The sequence below is a fragment of the Molossus molossus genome, unplaced genomic scaffold (genome assembly GCF_014108415.1).
Source record: "Molossus molossus isolate mMolMol1 unplaced genomic scaffold, mMolMol1.p scaffold_m16_p_21, whole genome shotgun sequence".
NCBI classification, from domain to species: Eukaryota; Metazoa; Chordata; class Mammalia; order Chiroptera; family Molossidae; genus Molossus; species Molossus molossus.
Genome location: NW_023425357.1, coordinates 14,427,320 through 14,447,386, shown reverse-complemented (window position 1 = coordinate 14,447,386; position 20,067 = coordinate 14,427,320). Strand labels below are relative to the sequence as shown.

Here is a 20,067-nt window from a genome sequence, read left to right as displayed (position 1 = left end):
TCCATTGGACTTGAAATTTTTCATTAGCAGTATTTTGTTTCAGGAAGTTAAGGATGTAATTCCTTGCCCTGGCCAATTTGGCTCAGTGACTGAGTGTCGGCCTGCGGACCAGAGAGTCCCGGTTTCAGTTCCTGATAGAGGCACGTATCACAAAAAGAAAAGGGAAAAAAATGTAATTCCATTGTCTTCTGGCTTGCATAGTTTTGGTTGAGAAGTCTACTTTATTTCTCACCTTTGTTCCAGGCATGCAATGTGTCCTTTTTCTGCCTGCCTTCAGTATTTCCCTCTGGATTGTTCATTTTCAGCAGTTGGCCAATAATGTGTCATTTTTTTCATTTTAAAATCCTGCTGGGGTACTCTGTGGTTCTTGATTTGGGTGGGTCTTTTATTATTTTTGGAAAATTCTCAGCCATTATCTCTTCAATTAGTTTTCTTTGTATTCTCTCTCTCCTCTCCCATGTATTTCCAATTACATATATATCAGACCATAAATAGTTTTCCCATGTCCTGACCAGTTGGCTCAGCAGTTACGTTGGCCTGCAGACCAGAGTCTTAGGTTCGATTTTGGTCAAGGGCATGTACCTTGGTTGTGGTTCATCCCTGGCCCTGGTAAGGGTTGTGTGGGAGGCAACCAATCAATATGTCTCTCTCACATCAATGTTTCTCTCTCCTCCCCCTTCAACTCTATCTGAAGATATATGGAAAATTATCATCAGGTGAGGATTTAAAAAAAAAATTTTTCCCCATAGTTCTTGGATACTCTTTTCTTCACACATTTTGTGTTTTAATTTGGATGGTTTCCACTGACCTATATTCAAGTTCTCTTACACTTTTCTCAGTTGTATTGAGCCTTTGCAAATCCTTCAATAGCATCCTTTTGTGATAAATTTTCTTTTCCAGCATTTCCATTTGATTAATCTCCACTGACATTTCCCCATCTGTTCAGGTATATTGTTCATATTTTTCAGGATAACATTCAACACATCAACTAGTTACATAAGATTCTGTCTGACCTTTCAAAAGTATAAACATCTCTAAAGTGTGGTTTTATTGATTAGTCTAATGTCTCATTTGTTCTTTACCTTGTAATTTTATACTAAATGCCAAATAACATGTATCATAGGGCAGAGACTAAAGTAAATATTATTGTTGCCTGGAACTGGGCATGCTTGTTGTGCTAGGATGTTAGGGGGAGGTGTTGAATCAATCTGGTCCGGAATAAGTTTGGAATTGGATTCTATTGTTGCAATAGTTACCTTCGGAACATCACTTGAATTTTTTCTAATGTCACTTTGTGCTTAGCATGGGGACTGGGTACTATAATTTTTTTCTCAATGTTTCTGCTCTACTCTCAGCTTTCCGCAGTCCTGAGCACCTTGCCACAGAATTCTCTGCTCATATTCTTGCTTTTTCCCACTGCAACCTGCTATTGCTTGTCACTAGGAGCAAAAGAGCCTATTTAAGAGGACTAGGTATATTCTTTATTGTCGTTTTAGTCTCAGTCTTGAGTGGGGATTAGAGGTCAGAGATTTTATGCAGTCTGGGAAGTTAGGACTATATAACACTAAAAATGAGGCAGAAGCTCTCTTTCCTTAGCTATGAACAAAAAGCAAGTAATATGAAGACAAAAGGTCATACCAAAGAACAGAGGTGAGAAAATTAAAGAAAAGTAATATAAAGCCCTGTTGACTAACCCAGAACCAAGTTTTAACCTACTTGTACCTTTTCATTTATATGAACTGAGAAAGATTTTTGGTGTAAGCAACCCTGAGTTATGTTTTCTGTGACTTACAACTAAAAGCCCTCTAACTGATAAAAACACCATGAGCTCTCATGATCTTCCCTTGGAAATAATGATAGTAAAGAAATGCATTAGAAGCCCTGAATTTCTGATATTGTGTGACTTGAACTAGCACCTTGGAAGCTAGGTTAAGCCAGGGCTTTGGTCACCATATTCATCTAATGGAGGTTAATCTGACACATAAACTATGATGCACCAATTTATAATACTAGTGAATTGCACCAGGATCTAGGCTTCATGGGCTTTCAGACCTAAAACATTTTCACAGAAAGATAATGTTGCTGACACCTAATTAAACTGTCAAAAATCTAGAAAATTTAGAAAATTACCTTTAGAGGTTTTCTTCTTTAATTTTGGCCATAATGCTATCTAATAAAACAGAGAAGTCACAGTATGAGTTCATAATTTTTAAATGAAATAAACACACAGAAAAATAGACTAAGCCATACTTTTGCTTGCCAGAGAAAACCACTGTATACATGATGGTGGATAATCTTTCATATATTATCTATTAAGCATGTGTCTGAATATATATGTATACAGACTTAAATTAACTGGATATTATGAAGTTCAATCTACATTTTCACTAAACAACGTGCATGATCCCTTCCTGTCATTTTAGATCTTTTTGGTATTTTCTGAAGTTCCATATTACAGGAACATAAAAAAATTTATCCAAACTCCTATGTATTTACACTTTAAAAAAATCACCCTCAATGTACACATCCTTTCTATATTATCATAAATTTTATGATTTCCAGATGGGTATGCATATTTGACATTTTTAAAAGTTTTTTAAAATTAATTTTTTATTGATTGATTTTAGAGAGAGATGAAGGGAGAAAGAAAAAAATATTGATTTGTTGTTCCACTTATGCATTCATTGGTTGCTGCTTTTTAAAAAAAATGTTCACCTGAGGATATTTTTTCCATTGATTTTTAGAGAGTGTGGAAGGGAAGGAGGGAGGAAGGCAGGGAGAGAGAAACATCAATTGGTTGCCTTCTGCACGCACCTGACAGTGATGGGGATTGAACCTGCAACTGAGGTACATGCCCGGACCAGGAATCTAACCAGTGACCTTCTGGTACATGAGATGATACTTTAACCCACTGAACCACACCAGCCGGGCCATTGGTTGCTTCTTGTATGTGCCCTGACCAGGGTTTGAACCCACAACCTTGGTGGATAGGGACAATGCTCTAACCAATTGAGCTGCTTGGCCAGGTTACACGATTGACATTTTAATATATATTGTATGACTAACTGTTCTCTAAAAAGCTTATATTTTTCACTCCCACCAACAACATACATTGTTCTTGAAGAAAGAGACCATGAAATAAAGGCTATTATATCCTCATAATCAATATGTTTGACATAATGTTTTTAAAATGTCAATATTTTCCCTTTCTTTGTGTGAGTGGGAAAAGTATGGGAATGGAAAACTTGACAAAATTAAAGACCTCCAAACACATCACAGATCCTGCCTAAGGAAGTTGAATTGGATAAAGGTTATAACTCTTAGAACTCAGTCAGACCAAAGAGCTTTGATGGAAAGATAGAGACTGAAAACAAGAATTGTAATTTATTAAGAAAGTATTTTTCATTAGTACCCATTTCTGACACTCGTCAAATATTACAGTAAAATTCTGCCTTAACACACAGGCAAGACTAAAAATTCAATGATGTAAAATGCGGTGTTCCATTTTTTAAAAGTTAACCAGAAACATTATCAGTTTGCACTGTCATTTAAAGTGCACATACATACACACTGACACAGACACAGACACAGACACAGAGCTAAATTTAAACTGATAGTATACAGAAAGAGACCAAATGGTAAATTTACCTCATCCCTGCTTAAGATGGCATACAGGACAGGATGCAATACTGCTTGATGTTCCATGTTCCCAATAATAGTTATCTACTTGAAGTGAATATATTAAGGTTACTTGCAGTCTTCCAAATACATATGATTGTGGGGGGGTGGGGGGGTGAAGCTTAATAAAAATTTCAATATACACTTTGTCCTTTAGCAAAAAGAACTGAGCATGTACATTTCGTTAGGCAATGTCATGGCTTTATAGACTTAGCAATGAATGAAGCTCCTCCCCTTAAGCTTATATTCTAGTGGATATTGATTTATGTATGCTCATCATTATACTTTTATTAAACTGCTGACCATACTCTTTATCTTTTATAAGCCCTATGAAACTAGCTAAAGTCATGTGTAATGACTGATGCCATATTTGTTACAAAATCTCTTATGAAAATCTCTTGTTAGATGTCTGCTGTGTGGTCTCTTATTGTGAATGTTGAGGTTGGGTTGAAACATCACATTTTCATTAAAGAAAAGTCTTTTTCTACTTTTAAGAACTTCAAAACAAAAGAAAATACCATTTTATAGGATTTCATTTCGGTATGGATTCCCTGATGAAGGATAATCCTTACCATACTTCTCACTTTTATAAAATGTATCGCTATGGACTCTTTGATGAATTAGAAGACCTGAGCTCCAACGGAAACCCTTACCACATGCATCACACTTGTATGGTTTCTCTCCTGTGTGGACTCTCTGGTGAGCCTGAAGATTTGATCTCTGACTGAAGCCCTTCGCACACACCTCACATTTATATGGTTTTTCCCCAGTGTGGACTCTGTGATGGGCTTGAAGACTTGAAAACCCACTGAAACCCTTGCCGCACTGTTCACATTTATAGGGCCTCCCTTCTGTGTGGACCCTCTGATGAGCTTGAAGGCGTGAACTCTCACTGAAGCGCTTTGTGCACACCTCACATTTGTATGGCTTCCCTCCTGTGTGGACCCTCCGATGTGCTTCAAAGCGTGAACTCTGACTAAAGCCCTTTCCACACATCTCACATTTATATGGTTTCACTCTCGTGTGGACTCTCTGATGACCTTGAAGGTATGCTCTCTGACTGAAGCCCTTGCCACACACCTCACATATATATGGTCTCTCTCCAGTGTGGACACTCTGATGGCTTTGCAGGTATGACCTCTGACTGAAACTCTTACCACACTCATCACACTGGTAGGGTTTCTCTCCTGTGTGAACTCTCTGATGGGCCAGAAGAGTTGAGGCCTTACTAAAGCCCTTATCACATTCTCCACATTTATAAGGTTTCTCACCTGTGTGAACTCTCTGATGAATCTGAAGATTAAAACTCCAACTGAATCCCTTTCCACACTCCTCACATGTGTAGGGTTTTTCTCCGGTGTGTACTCTCTGATGGCCTTGAAGGTGTGAACTCCGACTGAAGCCCTTCCCACACTCCTCACACTTATATGGTTTCTCTCCAGTATGAATTCTCTGATGGCCTTGAAGGTATGAACTGCGACTGAAGCCCCTCCCACACTCTTCACATTTGTATGGTTTTTCTCCAGTGTGGACCCTCTGATGGGCTTGAAGGTATGAACTCCGACTAAATCCCTTATCACACTCTTCACATTTATAAGGTTTCTCTCCTGTGTGGACTCTCTGATGGACATTAAAAACTGATCGATGACTGAAGCCTTTACCACAAGCATTGCATTTGTACAGCTTCTCTCCAGTGTGGACTCTCGGATGATCTTTAAGTCTTGAACTCCAATTGAAGCCATTCCCACACTCCTTATAGGGTTTCTCTCCAATGTGAGTTTTCTGATGGCCTTGAAGATATGAATTTTGGCTGAGTCTGTTACCACATGAATAATGTTTATATGGTTGTTCCCTAGGGTGGACTATTTGAAGGTCCTGAAAAGGTGAGGGCAGACTGAAGCCATTAGCACACTCCTCAGAATTATAGGGAATCTCTTCCATATGAACTCTATGCTGAATGTTAAGATTTGAGCTACAAATGAAACTTTTTTCACAGTCCACATCTGTGTATAGTTTCTCTTCAGTGTGGATTTTCTGATGGACTTGCAGACAAGAACTCTGATTAAGGACATTCCCATTCTCCTTATATTTATGGGGTTCTTCCCCAGTACTAACCCTAAAAGTACCACTGAGGTCTAAGCTATCACCTAAGGCTTTCTCATAACTATAGGATGTTTTTCCTGTTTGAATAAGTCCATACATGTTAAGAGAGGAGCACCGACTCAAGTTCTCACCATATTCACATTTGCATGGCTTCTCTTCTGTATGTTCTCTCCGGTGAGATTGTAGATGTGAACTTTGAAAAACACAATCATCTCCTCTATGAACATACTGATGAATATGAAGAACTGAATTATAACTACAGCCCTTTCCTTGTGGGCTGTATGTACGGGGCTCCCCTTCTGAGTCTAATTGCTGATGAACCTCAGAGCTGAAGTCATCACTGATGGCTTTTCTGTACTCATTACAGGGGTAGGGCTTTTGTCCTGTTTGAATTAAATCTTGATTATGCAGTGACATCTTCATAATGTCTTCTCCACAGTCATGGCAGCTGTGTTTTTTTTCTGTTCTGTGTACTCTCAGATTATCATTATCATGTGCAATCCAACTGACCCCCTCACACTTACAGAAATTATTTTTCATGGAAATTTGTTGACATCTACACTGATAATTATGTGACCCTATCAGATACATTTTCCTCCAAGAATGCTGGGTTTTCCAAGATGAAAATTCTTGTTTTTTTATGTAATCAGAACCATCCCCTCCAGGAGTCAATATATAGTTCCCATCTTCAGAAATCTGAACTGGCATTCCTGCCCAAATCTGGCAGGGAGAATCACCTAGTTTTTGCAACTTAGAAATATTCCTTCGAAAATTTTTCATGGAATCTTGACACCTGGTTAACCCACCTGCACTTTGTTGCCAGGTTTGCCAGAAGGAAAGCTCTTTGGGAGAAAAGTAGCTTAATCCCACTTCTTGAATACTTTCCATATTATGTTGGTTCTTGGTGCCTATAAGGAAAAAGAGAATTTAGACATGTACACTGTGAATGCTTTTATTCAGAGATTTCAAGATTTTGCACTTAGTTTATGACATGAAACTTCAATGAATTAAAGGAATATTTATTTGACTACCTCTAAGAATACTAAGAAAGTGGCTCTTCTTTGGCTACATTCATATAACTGGGGCTATCAGCAAGCTTCAAAATCAGGGCTTTGCAACATAAGCTGGACATTAAAGATGGTGGCATGTTTAGTAAAAGCATACACATTTTCAGAGGTTTCCTGGAGATGCCAAGGAGAAAATAGAAGGGGAAAGTCTCAAATTGAAAGAATATTGTTTCATGTGGACAAATGCTTTTCATTTTGATAATAACTTTTTCTTTTTTCTCTGGCACATGGGCATGGTAATGTTTGGTAAACTTAAACCTTAAAAATATGTTTGAGGCATCATCTGGTCTATCTCTCAGAGCTTTTCTTTCTTTCTTTTTTTTTTTTTTTTTTTTTGCATTTATCTTCAGATAGAGCAGGAGGGAGAAAGGGAGAGGGAGGGAGAGAGAGAAACATCGACTGGTTGCCACCCATACGACCCCAACTGGGGCTGGGGACGAACTGCAACCTTGGTATATGCCCTTAGTGGAACCCGGGACTCTCTGGTCCACAGGCCAATGATCTAACCGCTGAGCCAAACCAGTCTACGATCTCATGAGCTATTTTTATTTTCATAAGAATAATAAGTTCTTTTAAGTCGTTGTATGGAATGAGGCTCCAACCAACTGAGCCACCCAGATGAGCAAATCTTTTTAATTTTTTTTAATCCTCACCCAAGGACATTTTTGCATTTATCTTGAGATAGAGCGGGAGGGAGACAGGGAGGAAGAGAGAGAGAGAGAAACATTGATGTGAGAGGGACACATCGAGTGGGTGCCACCCACATGACCCCAACCGGGGCCCGGGACAAACTGCAAGCGAGGTACGTGCCCTTAGTGGGAACCAAACCCAGGACTCTCTGGTCCTCGGAACGACACTCTAACCACTGAACCAAACTGGCCAGGGGAAATCTTTTTAATTTTTAAAATAACCTTTAGGCCTGGCCGTGTGTGGCTCAGTGGTTGAGCATTGACCCATGCACCAAGAGGTTGCCAGTTCGATTCCCAGTCAGGGCATAGGCCCAGGTTGTGGGCCAAATTCCCAGCTGGGGGCAGATAGAAGGTGGCCAATCAATGGATGTTCTCTCTCAATGATGTTTCTGTCTCTCTCTAGTAGTCTCTCCCTTCCTCTCTCTCTAAAATCAACAAAGAAAGAGAATTTTTTAATTAAAATAAAAAATAAAATAATCTTTGGTTTGCTGTTTGTTTTTCCTCACACAAAATCTTACCTGTAGCAGTTCCCTATCTTCAACTTAAAAAAGAAAAATAAAAGTTAAAAGCCACACCGATGATTGTGTGATGTTATACTCGAATACTACCCTGCATTGATAGCAAGGTAACACTCAGGGCACATTCATAAGATCTTAGTACTTAAAAAAAATTCTTAGTGATGTCTCTAGCTTCTGAAAAGTAAATCTTCAGTTGTTACATTAATATTTTATCACCTAAAGGTGAAATGAGGCATACTATAAGAGGCATGTCAGAAAAAGTAAATAGCATATATGAAAAAAGTTTGGACTTTCACCTAGAGTTCATTTTAATTGTTATAGTTTTGTTTTGGTATCATCAAAAACACTCAATATTCATCCATAAAGATCCAGTTTAACATGTTGTATCTGTGGGACTGACATGATGGCTTTAGGACCTGAAAGAAGCTTGCCAGGGAAAGCCCAATTTCTTACAAATTTCAATACAAATTCATACAAAATTTAAGACATAAGAATCTCTCAAATATATAAAAGAGATTAAAGTTTCTTTCTGACCAGTGGTATTAATGTTAAAGGCATAGAGGGGGGAAATATCATTTCACTTAGTTTCAACCTCTTGTGGAAAAGATCACATATTTAAGATTAACTTTAATTTCCGTTAGTCAGTGGTGAATACTGACACTCCTTGTCATTTCCTTTCTATATCTCTACAATTAAGTTCTATTTTAATATCAACAGTAGAGTGTTGATAAGAAATTATGTTAAGTCAAATTTATGTATCAACTTTTTTTGATGGAGAAAATACACACTGCAAAAAAACACTGAAAGCCCCGGCCGGTTTGGCTCGGCGGTTAGAGCGTCGGCCCATGGACTAGTCATGTGTTCGATTCCGGCCAAGGGCACGTACCTTAATTGCGGTTTGTCCCTGACCCTGGTCAGAGTCATGTGGGAGGCAGCCAATCAACATGTCTCTCTCACAGTGATGTTTTTCTCTCTCTCCCCCAATCCTTTCCACTCTTTCTAAAAAAAAAAAATCAATGGAAAAAATATCCTCAGGTGAGAATTTTTAAAAAAGTGTAGTTAGGTAAAAAAGAAGTATAGGGTTAGAGAGTGGGAGGGGGTGAGGAGGACAGAATGGGAAGATAAAGACCTGGGCATATGAATATGGAAGTTATCGCCAATGTAAAAGTGTCTCACTTGAAATTACTGCATGGGAAGGTCAATTATAATGTTGGCTCTGATCATGTTTGATACTTCCTCTAGTTGATTAGCGATTCTTAATCTTTTAGGAGTAATTGCTACACATATATGAATAATCAAAGACACCTACACAGAATTAGGACAAGCATTCATCAGATGACAAAAAAACAATTCTGGAGTATCCTTTGATTTCACTTATTTGTTCTATACCTACTAGCTAGCTATCTCAGGGAGGATTGATTAACCAATTCATTCACTGAAGGCAGAGAAAATCAAGCCAAAGAACCTAAAGTGGAAGCATAAATGACAGGTCTGATAAGCATCAATGGGGCAGTGCAGCTGAGAAAGAATGAATGAGCAAACAAACAATAGTAGGAAAATACGGAAAGCTAGAGGATGCGGAGGGCACAGAAACCGTAAGGCCTAATAGCCACTTTACGTACTTTAGGTTTTACCATGTGTGAGATGGAAAGCCTTCAGAATTGAAACAGAGACATGATATGTTCTGACTTGTTCTAGGAAGGGTGCTTTGGCCGCTGGGTTATTGCTGGACAGGTCTCACCTGAACACCCATCTCTCTGGGTTTCTGTCTCCATCATCAAATGCTTTTCTTCTCTTTCCAGCTGAAATATAAGGTCTGGTTTGAAAGGCTGATTCCCTATAAAAAGGCAAGGAAAGCAAAATTTGTAAATTTGGAAGTCCAACTTATCATTTTCTGAATCATGCTTTTGGTGTCCTAAGAATGCTTTGGAGGCCATAAAGATCTTTTCCCTATGTTTCCTTCTAAAAGAAATTTCATACTTTTAGATTTACATTAGATCTCTTGTCTAATTTGAGTTAATTTTTTGTGAGGTTTAAGACATGCAAATAGACGCATATCGACACCCAAGGTTTCTGTTCCAAATGTTGAAAAGACTGTACCTCTCCAATGAACTGCCTTGGCACCTACAATACATCTAAAAGAGTTTCAGCCCTAGCCAGATAGCTCAGTTGGTTAGAGTGTCATCCTCAAGGTTGCAGGTTTGATCCCTGGTCAGGACACATAAAAGAATTAACCAATAAATAAGTAGAACAACAAATCTCTCTCCCTCCCTTCTTCTCTCTCTAAATAAATAAAAATAAAATAGTTTCAGAATTGCTTCTTCCATATATCACTATAAAAACAAACCCATTGAGCCCAGCTGATGTGGCTCAGTGGTTGAGTGTCAACCCATGCACTAAGAAGTCGTCAATTCGATTCCTGGTCAAGGCACATGCCCAGGTTGGGGACCCAATCCCCAGCAGGGGGCAAGTAGGAGGCAGCCAATAGATGTTCTCTCTCATCAATGTTTCCATCTTCCTCTCCCTGTAAAATTCAATTAAAAAAATAAATAAATAAAATAAAAACAAACCCATTGAAAGTGTTCAGGACTGCAATTCATTCTCTCCTCCCTCTTCCACTGTACCTAAACTAAGGGTATATAGTTATATATACTGGGTATATACTGTGTTCCTTAGCTACTTCTATGAGTTCTTTCTTTTCTCTTCAATGTGGTTATGGTATTAATTTCAAATACAACTGAATTCACTTGTTCCATTTTTCTTTTAGTTTTAGATGATCATCCCTTTGCATTCTAATTTAAATTTACAATGTGTTAAACTAACATATTTTCCAAAGTCCAAACTAGATAAAAAGATATACTCAAAGAGGTGTGACTCTCTTCAACATTCCTTCCAGTTACTTCCACCCCCTATAAAAACTAACTTTGTTATTTTTTATTAATCCTTTTGTGTTTCTTCTAATAAAGATAAGCAGAGATACATGTATTTACTTCTCCTTTCTTACAGAAATTATAGTGTTATTAGTGCTTTTCTGTACTTTGCTATCGTTAGGAAATGTTCCTAGAAGTGAACTGCAAGGAAAGGGTTAGTACATAGTTTGGTTTGTTTTTGGTTAATCCTTACTCGAGGATATTTTTTTCTGTTGATTTTTTTTTAGAGAGAGAGAGAGAAATCGATGAGAGACACATCAATTAGATGCCTCCCATACATGTAAGGCCTGGGATAAACCTGTAACCCTGGCACGTGCCCTTGAAGGGAATTGAACCTGCGAACCTTCGGTGCTCAGGCCAATGAAGCTCTAACCACTTAACTACACCAGTGAAGGTAGGTTAATACACAGTTTTGTTAGATACTGTCAAATGCCCCTCCTTTGGGGTTGTATCATTTTGCATTCCTACTTTCAATGTATGAAAGTGTTTTATTTCCCACAGCTTTGTCCAAAAAATGTTTTAAATTTTTTGCCAATCTCACGGGTCAGAAATGATAGTTCAAGTATAATTTTAATCAACATCTCTCTTATTTTGAATAAAACTGAACATCTATTCATGTGTATATATTCACATGTAGTTGTGTATGTGTATGTATATGAACACATGTATGCGTGCATATACACACATCCCCCTACCTCCTAGCTCTAGTCCCTGAGACCAAGAAACAAAAACACTAATGGCAATGATAATACTTAACATCTAGACCTTGGTGTTAAACACCATTCTCTAATAAAAGAAATGGATAATTCCAGATCTGGGGCAAAATAAAAGATGAACAATAAGGTAAAGAAGTGTTAAAAAAAATTGTTGGGCATATTACAAGGGCACAAAAGTCAGCTTCAAAGGGCCAGATTTGGTACAAGTTTAGCACCAAAATAATTAAAGCCATATTTTAAAAAGATTTCACAAACACCTAAAAATAAAAAAATAAATGAATGGGGGGTGGTCCTGCTTACTGTAGAATGTCAAGTTCTGACTGCTAAATGTGAGGGACATACTAGGCCAGAAAATCATGATTTTGTAACTATAATGGTAAAGACTAAATACAGCAAGAATCATCACTGGATGCTAAATATTTGTGCCACCTTAAAAAGTGTTGCCTTGTGCCCTGGCCAGTTTGGCTCAGTGGTTAGAGCGTCGGCCTGCAGTCCAGAGAGATCCAGGTTTGGTTCCCACTAAGGGAACATGCCTTGGTTGTAGTTTGTCCCTGACCCTGGTTGGGTCGTGCGGGAGGCAGCCACTCGATGTGTACCTTTCATGTCGATGTTTCTCTCTCTCTCTCTTCCTCTCTCTCCTTCCCACTCTATCTGAACAAAAAATGGAAAAATGTCCCCGGGTGAGGATTTAAAAAAAAAGTGTTGCCTTGTGATTGCAAGAGAAAAAACAGCAGTAATTTTATAGTGGAGAAATTGGACAACATCTAATTTCTTGACTGGGTGACCAAAACTGACATCACCTGCATAACCAATGGACATGGACAACAAAGCCGGGGACAGGGCAGGGGGTATGGGGAGGAGGGTGTCAATGAGGTAAAACAAGGAGAAACATCTGTAACAACAACAACAAAAAAAACTGACATCACCCCCGAGACAGATGGTGTGCCTCTCTATAAGTGATACTCTCATTTTGCTTTATTTTTTTTTATCCTCACCCGAGGACATTTTTACATTTTTTGTTCAGATAGAGTGGGAGGGAGAGAGAGAGAGAGAGAAACATTGATGTGAAAGGGACACATTAAGTGGTTGCCACCTGCACTACCCAACCAGGGCCAGGGACAAACTGCAACTGAGGTACATGCCCTTAGTGGGAACTGAACCCGGGTCTTTCTGGACCACAGGCCGACACTCTAACCACTGAGCCAAACCGGCCAGGGCTATAAGTGATACTCTCAAAAGGACACCCCACTACCAATCACAGTGCCAGCCAGAGAGGATCATCTGGACCAATTATGAGGAAATATTAGAAATGTTCTATTAAAATTGGTGAATGGGTAACAGTACTCTTCAAAAATGTCACTATTATAAAAAATAAAGAAATGCTGTGGAAATGTTGCTAATTAAAGGAAGTCAAAGAGACCGGCCAGTGTGGCTGAGTGGACTGAGCATCGTCCCATGGACTGAGAGGTCCAGGTTCAATTTCCGATCAGGACACATGCCTGGGTTGCATGCTCGATACCCAGTGAGAGGCGTGCAGGAGGCAGCCAATCAATGTCTCTCTCACATTGATGTTTCTATCTCTCTTTCCCTCCTCTCTCTCTACAAAAGAATCAATAAAAAATATTTTAAAAATATTTATAAAAATTTTATAAATTGAAAAAAAAAATAATAAAGGAGGTCAAAGGAATATGACAGCTAGACTAGATTCTAGACTAGATCTTGCTCTAGAGGGATAAAAATATGCTGTAAGGAATAGAATGGGCTTTGCTGATAAAATAAGAGCATAAATGACAGAGTGGATGAAAAGTATTTTATCTGCACTGGGGATATGTAAGAAAAGGTACTTACTTCTACAAAATACACTGTTCAGTAAAGAATTAACCTTGCTCAAAGATAGGTATGGTTTTTGCCTTCAGCTCTCAGAAGGTGATGCCTAAGTCCTCAGAATGTCCTACTTAATAAGAATGCCTTTCTTACCCAGAGGCCTTGGGCCAGACCAGATAGTTTAACAATGTGATTTATGGTGGGGACTTTGGTCCATGTGATATCAGCTTGATTTCCAGAGGGGCTGGAAACTAAGGTTAGCCACACAGGTGTCCAACCACATCTACATGACCAAGCCCCATAAAAACTCTGGACACCAAGGCTCGGATGTAACACACCATGTGTACTGTCACACCTCATTGCTGGGAAGAGCTATGCTGTCCACGACTCCACTGAAAGAAGACATCTGGAAACCTGTGCTAGAGACTCTCCTGGGCTCTGCCCCATGTGTCTCCTCCCTTGGCTGATTTTAACCTATTTCATTTCCATGTAATAAAATGTAACCATGAGTATATCACCTTTCAGTGAGTTCTGAGTCTTCCCAGCTAATTATCAAGCCTCAGGGTATTATTGGGGACCCCTGAACTTACAATTGGTGTCTGAGAGAGTACAGTCTTGAGGACTCCCAAACTGTGCATATACACTAAAGTATTTGGAGATATAGGGAGATGGAACATATAAGTTACCCGCAAATGGTTCAGGAAAAAAGTATTATGAATATACATATATTTTCATATATATACATAAATTATATGGAAAGAGAAAGAATATGAGCATAAGTGATAAAGCAAAGGGGTAAAATGTTATTACAGGGGAATCCGGGTAGAAGCTATTTGGGTGTTCTTGTGCTACATTTTTACTTTTTTAAACGTTTTGTAAAGTTTAAAGTTACTTACCAACACATTCTTAAAGCAAGAAACAAAATACCTCTAAAAATTAAGTTAATAAACAGTTACTGACATCCTGAAAAACAAAAAGCTGGAGCAACTCACTAAACTGATTTCATGACAAACCAATGGGGCAAGACCACAAAGTGCTCATTTCTACTTCAAAGGACAGAACTGTCTTGACTTTGTCACACGGGAATTATTAGGACTCTTAGATGCCCAAGCTCAGAGAATAATTTCAGCAGTCCCAGAGCTTCAAACAACTGAGCACACAAAGACACCCAAGAAGCTGACACTGAGTTAACAGAGGGCGCCTGTCCTCACCCACTGAGACGAGGTTCTGGAAGTTCTCCAGCATCACGTCTCGGTACAGCTTCCTCTGGAACGGGTCCAGCAGCCCCAGCTCCTCCTCGGTGAAGACCACAGCCACATCCTTGAACATCACTGGCTCCTACAACACCAAACACACAGATGTTTATGGAAGAGGGACAGCAATGAGAAAATGTAGACCAGCCGGTGTGGCTCAGCATTTGCGTGTCGACCCATGCACCAAGAGGCCACCAGTTCAATTCCCAGTCAGGGCACATGCCCAGGTTGTGGGCCCAGTCCCCAGTGGGGGGCATGCAGGAGGCAGCCAATCGATGTTCTCTCTCATCCATGTTTCTATTTCTCTCTCCCTCTCACTTCCTCTCTCTCTAAAATCAATAAAGGAAATAAATAAATAAATAAAGTAAAATAAAATTGTAGCTATTATTGCAAGTATAGTTATGAATGCACATAAAAATGACCATGGGGGTGGGTGGAGGTGATTTGTAAGCAGTGTAATAGCTTGTGGGTTTTTCTTTTTTTAAATTTCTAGTCTCTCTTACACTATTATTTGTGAAATAAAGTGATTTTAAAAACTAAAAGGAAGCCCTGGCAGGTTTTGCTCAGCAGTCAGAGCATCAGCCTGCAGACCAGAGAGTCCCAGGTTTGGTTCCCACTAAGGGCATATACCTCGGTTGCAGTTTGTCCCCAACCCTGGTTGGGGTTGGTGGGTGGCAACCAGTCAATGTGTCTCTCTCACATTGATGTTTCTCTCTCTCTCTTCCTCCCTCTCTCCCTCCCACTCTATTTGAAGATAAATGCAAATAAACCAAAAAAAACAAAAAAAATTCCTTGGGCGAAGATTAAAAAAAAACAAAAAGGAAAATTTTTTAAAAAGTAAAACAAGAAGCATACCATGTAAGTGGTATTAAATGTCTACTGTCATTCTTTATACTGGCCAAGAAAGAGAAAAAAGGTATCCACTTACTGAGAAATGAAATAGCATTATTAAGTGACAGACATAAAGATCCAACTCACCTGAGACTTGGTCATTTTCTCCTTCTTTTCCTAGGGAAAGGCAGAGACCTGAGAAGGCACAACAAAAAAAGAAAGAAGCCATGAGAGAAAGGGAAACACATCTTTGTGCAAAATGGAAGAGGGTGTCCCTTCCCCTAGACAGATGCTGCCACATACACCTTAGCAAGCAGAGTATTGGCTGGATTCCAGCTACCACTAAGCTCTTCAGGATGCCTGCATGCATGCCACAGCCTCCACGGCTACACCCAGCAGTCCTCACGCACCTCGTGGTTGCTGAAGTGTTCGTTCTAATGCTGGGAAATGTGGGAATGGAGAGGTGGTGGAATGTGCTGGTTAAAATTGGACTCTGGTGACATTGTTATATATTGGCTGCACATTTACATTATATTGGCATTGCTATATATGTTTAAATACATGGTTAAATTAATAAACCTCTCTGTGCTTCATTTCTGTGATCCTCAACACTAGGATACTAGCACCAACATTATAAGATTGTTGTTAGAATTATATGGGTGAGTAGTGGAAAACATGCCAATGTTTTCTATTATCTTGTAGCTGCAGAAAAACAGATACTACTCTACATCATAAAACTGTCCTTACAAGTGTGTCTTGTAAGACATCTAGGTGGCAAGCATTATGTCTTTTTTTTTTTTTAATTTTTTCTTTATTGATTTCAGAGAGAGGGAGAAAGAGGGAGGGAGAGAGAGAGACAGAAAGATCGATGAGAGAAAACATTGATTGGCCACCTCCTGCATGCCCCGCACTGGGGATCGGGCCCAAACCTAGGCATGTGCTCTGACTGGTATCAAACCGCTGACCTCTTGGTGCATGGGTCAACGCTCAACCACTGAGCCACATCAGCCAGGTGGCATTATGTGGGTTTTTTTGTGTGTGTGTGTGTGTTTTAATTTATTTTTTAACTTTATTTTTGTTACAGATGTTTCCCCTTTTTTACCCCATTGACACCCTCCTTCCCTCCCCCCCCACCCTGTCCCCAGCTTTGTTGTCCATGTCCATTGGTTATGCATACATGCATATAAGTTCTGCATGTATCTTTATCTCTTCCTTCCCCCTACCACCCTCTCTTCTGAGGGCTGTCAGTCTGTACCCTACTTCCATGTTTCTGGGTCTACCCTATTCCTCAGACTGTTATGTTCATTATATTCCACAAATAAGTGAGATCATGTGGTATTTGTCTTTTTCTGCTTGGCTTGTTTCACTTAGGATAATACTTTCCAGGTCCCTACATGTCGTCTCAAAGGATAAGAGATCTTTCTTTCTTACAGTTGCATAGTACTCCATTGTGTGGCATTATGTCTTTTTATTGAATTTGTGGCCTGGGTAATAATATATGTTTATTATATATATTGAGACCACCCTTCTGAAAGGTTTAATGGCTGGTGAATATTCTTCCTAAAACTGGAGGAGATTCAAATGATACACCCTCTTCCCACAGGGATATAATGAAAGGTTTAAAAAGCCCATGATGATGTCCAGCTGGTGTGGTTCAGTGGCTGAGCATTGACCCATGCACCAAGAGGTCACTGATTCAATTCCCTGTTGGAACACATGCCCAGGTGGTGGGCCTGATCCCCAGTGAGGGGCATGCAGGAGGCGGCCAATCAATGTTCTCTCTCATCGATGTTTCTGTCTCTCTCTCCCTCTCCCTTCCTCTCTGTAAAATCAATTAAGGGAAAACAAAAAATTTAAAAGCCCATGATGCTACTACATTTGTCATCTGTGAAAAGTGCTCAGTGCTTGACCTTTGGAAGGATTAGGAAACCAGGAATTTAATTTCTTGAGTTCTTCCTCAAGATTATTCACTGTTCTCAACAGATATTTACTGTTATTGACCTTATTTACTGTTCCTAGGCAATGTCAAGGTCATCTGTGAAAAAGAACTCAAAAAAGGGCTAATCCTGGGCTATGAGTTAGGCACCACCCTATAGAGAGGTTTTCTGCTTCTCTAGTATAGTACCCACCCCCTCCCAAGTCCCACAAGGCCACTGCTGTAGAATCCACAGCATGTATGCATAACTACCAAGAATAAGTATTAACTTGGCCACATAATCAGCAGTGAAAGAGTTGAGTTTTCTTTCACTTACCCAACATTTATGGATCACCTTCTAAAAGGGATATAAATCCCAGATCTGTACTTGCTCAGAGCCTAGTATGAGAGAACAATGAGATAATCAGCAAGTATAACACACACTGATAGATGCCAGAGTAGAGTTTGAGCAGGTCCCTTTGGGAGAACATGGAAGGGGTTCCGAAACCCAGACTGGATAAGGGAAGGCGCTGGATGGGCTCAATGGAGAAAATGTGGCCTAATTTTAGCCCTGGAGAATGACAGACCTGTATTAGCCCTAAGAGCTAATCAGAGTGCTCCAACAGAAAGCAGGTCAGAGGGTACCTGGGCAAATGAGGAAACAGAAAGGTGGTGAGAAGTCAAGAGCCAAATTCTGTGCTTTAGAGGAAATGCCTCATTTAATCCTCACTACAACCTGAGAGACTGGGACAGTTTTTACAGCTGAGAATATTGGCAAAAAAAAAAAAAAAAAAAAAAAAAGCTGAAGAGAAGATATATTTGATGACCATCATTAGTTATTAGGGAAATGTACATTATAATAAGATACCAATACACACCTATTAATTAGAATGTCTAGAATTAAAAAAGACAATAATTAGCGTTGACAAGGATGTGGAGCAACTAGAACTCTCAAACATCATTAAACTGTTAGGCTCTTTCTTATAAAGTTAAACATTCACTTTCCATATTACCCAGCAATCCCATTCCTGATTATGTATTCTAGAGATAACTTGTACACAAAAACTTGTACACAAATGTTTATAGCAGCCTATTCATAATTGCCCAAACTGGAAACAACCCAAATATCTTTCAATGGGCGAATGGATACTATGATATGTCCATAAATACAATATTAACCAACAACAAAAACAAATGAAATACTAATACAACAACTTGGATGAATGCCAAAGACATTATGCTGAAATAATGCAGCCTCAACAGGTTCTATCTGATATGAGTCCATTTACAAGACATTCTCAAAAAGACAAAACAATAGGGTTATAGTGGTTACTGGTGGCTGGTTACAGATATGGTAAGGAGTGATTATAAAGGGAAAATAGGAGCGGAGTTTTGAGGGGTAATGGAACTGTTATGTAGCCGATGATGGTGGTAATTACATAAATCTACACCTGTGTTAAAATTAATAAAATTTTACCCCTTAAAGAAAAAAAAGGGTCAATTTTGCTATATGATACTTGTCTCTTAAAAAAAAACCCAGCCCTGGCCGGTTTGGCTCAGCGGTTAGAACGTCAGCCTGCGGTCCACAGAGACCCGGGTTCGGTTCCCGCTAAGGGCATGTGCCTTGGCTGCAGTTTGTCCCCGGCCCTGGTTGGGTCGTGTGGGTGGCGGCTACTTGATGTGTCCCTTTCACATCGATGTTTCTCTCTCTTCCTCTCTCTCCTTCCCACTCTATCTGAGTGAAAAATGGAAAAATGTCCTCGGGTGAGGATTAAAAAACAAACAAACAAACAAAAAAAACCTGTTTCCTCATCTGTAGAATGAAAGTAATAACAGGTTTGTTAGGAGAAGGAAATTAATATCTATAAACCATTGGAAACACTGCCTCACTCATAAAACACAATATTATTGTTAGCTATCATCATTTCTACCAATGTGGTTCTTAGAACATTTGTTCTAAATCATCAAATTACCTTAGCCCTGGCTGGTTTTGCTCAGTGGTTAGAGCATCAGCCTGCGGTCCAGAGAGACCTGGGTTTGGTTCCCACTAAGGGCACGTACCTCGGTTGCAGTTTGTCCCCGGCCCTGGTTGGGTCGTGCATGTGGCAACCACTCGATGTGTCCCTTTCATGTCCATGTTTCTCTCTCTCTCTCTCTCTCTCCCTCCCGCTCTGTCTGAACAAAAAATGGAAAAATGTCCTCGGGTGAGGATTAAAAAAAACAAAAACAAAACATAAATAATCAAATTACATTAAAATAATTACTCATTAACTTTTCAATACTCTGAAATAGTTGGTGAATTCTATAGCTCACCAATATTATAGGAGATTAAGAAATATCCCCAAGGGTCGTTTCTATTCCATTTTGCTATCTAATTCAAATTTCAGAAACTCTGAACTGCAAACCCCTGATGCCAGCTATCTTTTGAGTAGCTACTCTAACTACAAACCCTTGCCAATCTTGTACACAGAGGAAAATATGACATGGACTCAGCAACGAAAGAACTTTCAGGGTATGGAAAGAAAGAAATAAGCAACAAAGAG

General features: G+C 39.3%; 1 protein-coding gene across 4 annotated transcripts; it reads right to left on the bottom strand.

Annotated features, from left to right (window-relative positions):
* Nucleotides 1-2,131: 2,131 nt before the first annotated feature.
* Nucleotides 2,132-17,899, bottom strand: LOC118638647 (zinc finger protein 112-like). Of its 4 annotated transcripts, none has more exons than XM_036274729.1 (7): nt 17,862-17,899; nt 15,757-15,804; nt 14,737-14,863; nt 9,797-9,892; nt 6,588-6,689; nt 3,649-3,726; nt 2,132-2,170 (listed from the first exon to the last, which is right to left on the bottom strand). In XM_036274729.1, the coding sequence occupies exons 2-6, from the start codon at nt 15,769-15,771 to the stop codon at nt 3,650-3,652; spliced, it is 417 nt and encodes a 138-aa protein (XP_036130622.1). In that variant the 5' UTR covers nt 15,772-15,804; nt 17,862-17,899; the 3' UTR covers nt 2,132-2,170; nt 3,649. The 4 variants fall into 4 exon arrangements, with proteins under 4 accessions (XP_036130622.1, XP_036130624.1, XP_036130621.1 ...); XM_036274731.1 differs by having other exon boundaries at nt 3,649-3,723; XM_036274728.1 differs by lacking the exon at nt 2,132-2,170 and having other exon boundaries at nt 3,419-3,726.
* Between the last annotated feature and the right edge of the window lie 2,168 nt (nt 17,900-20,067).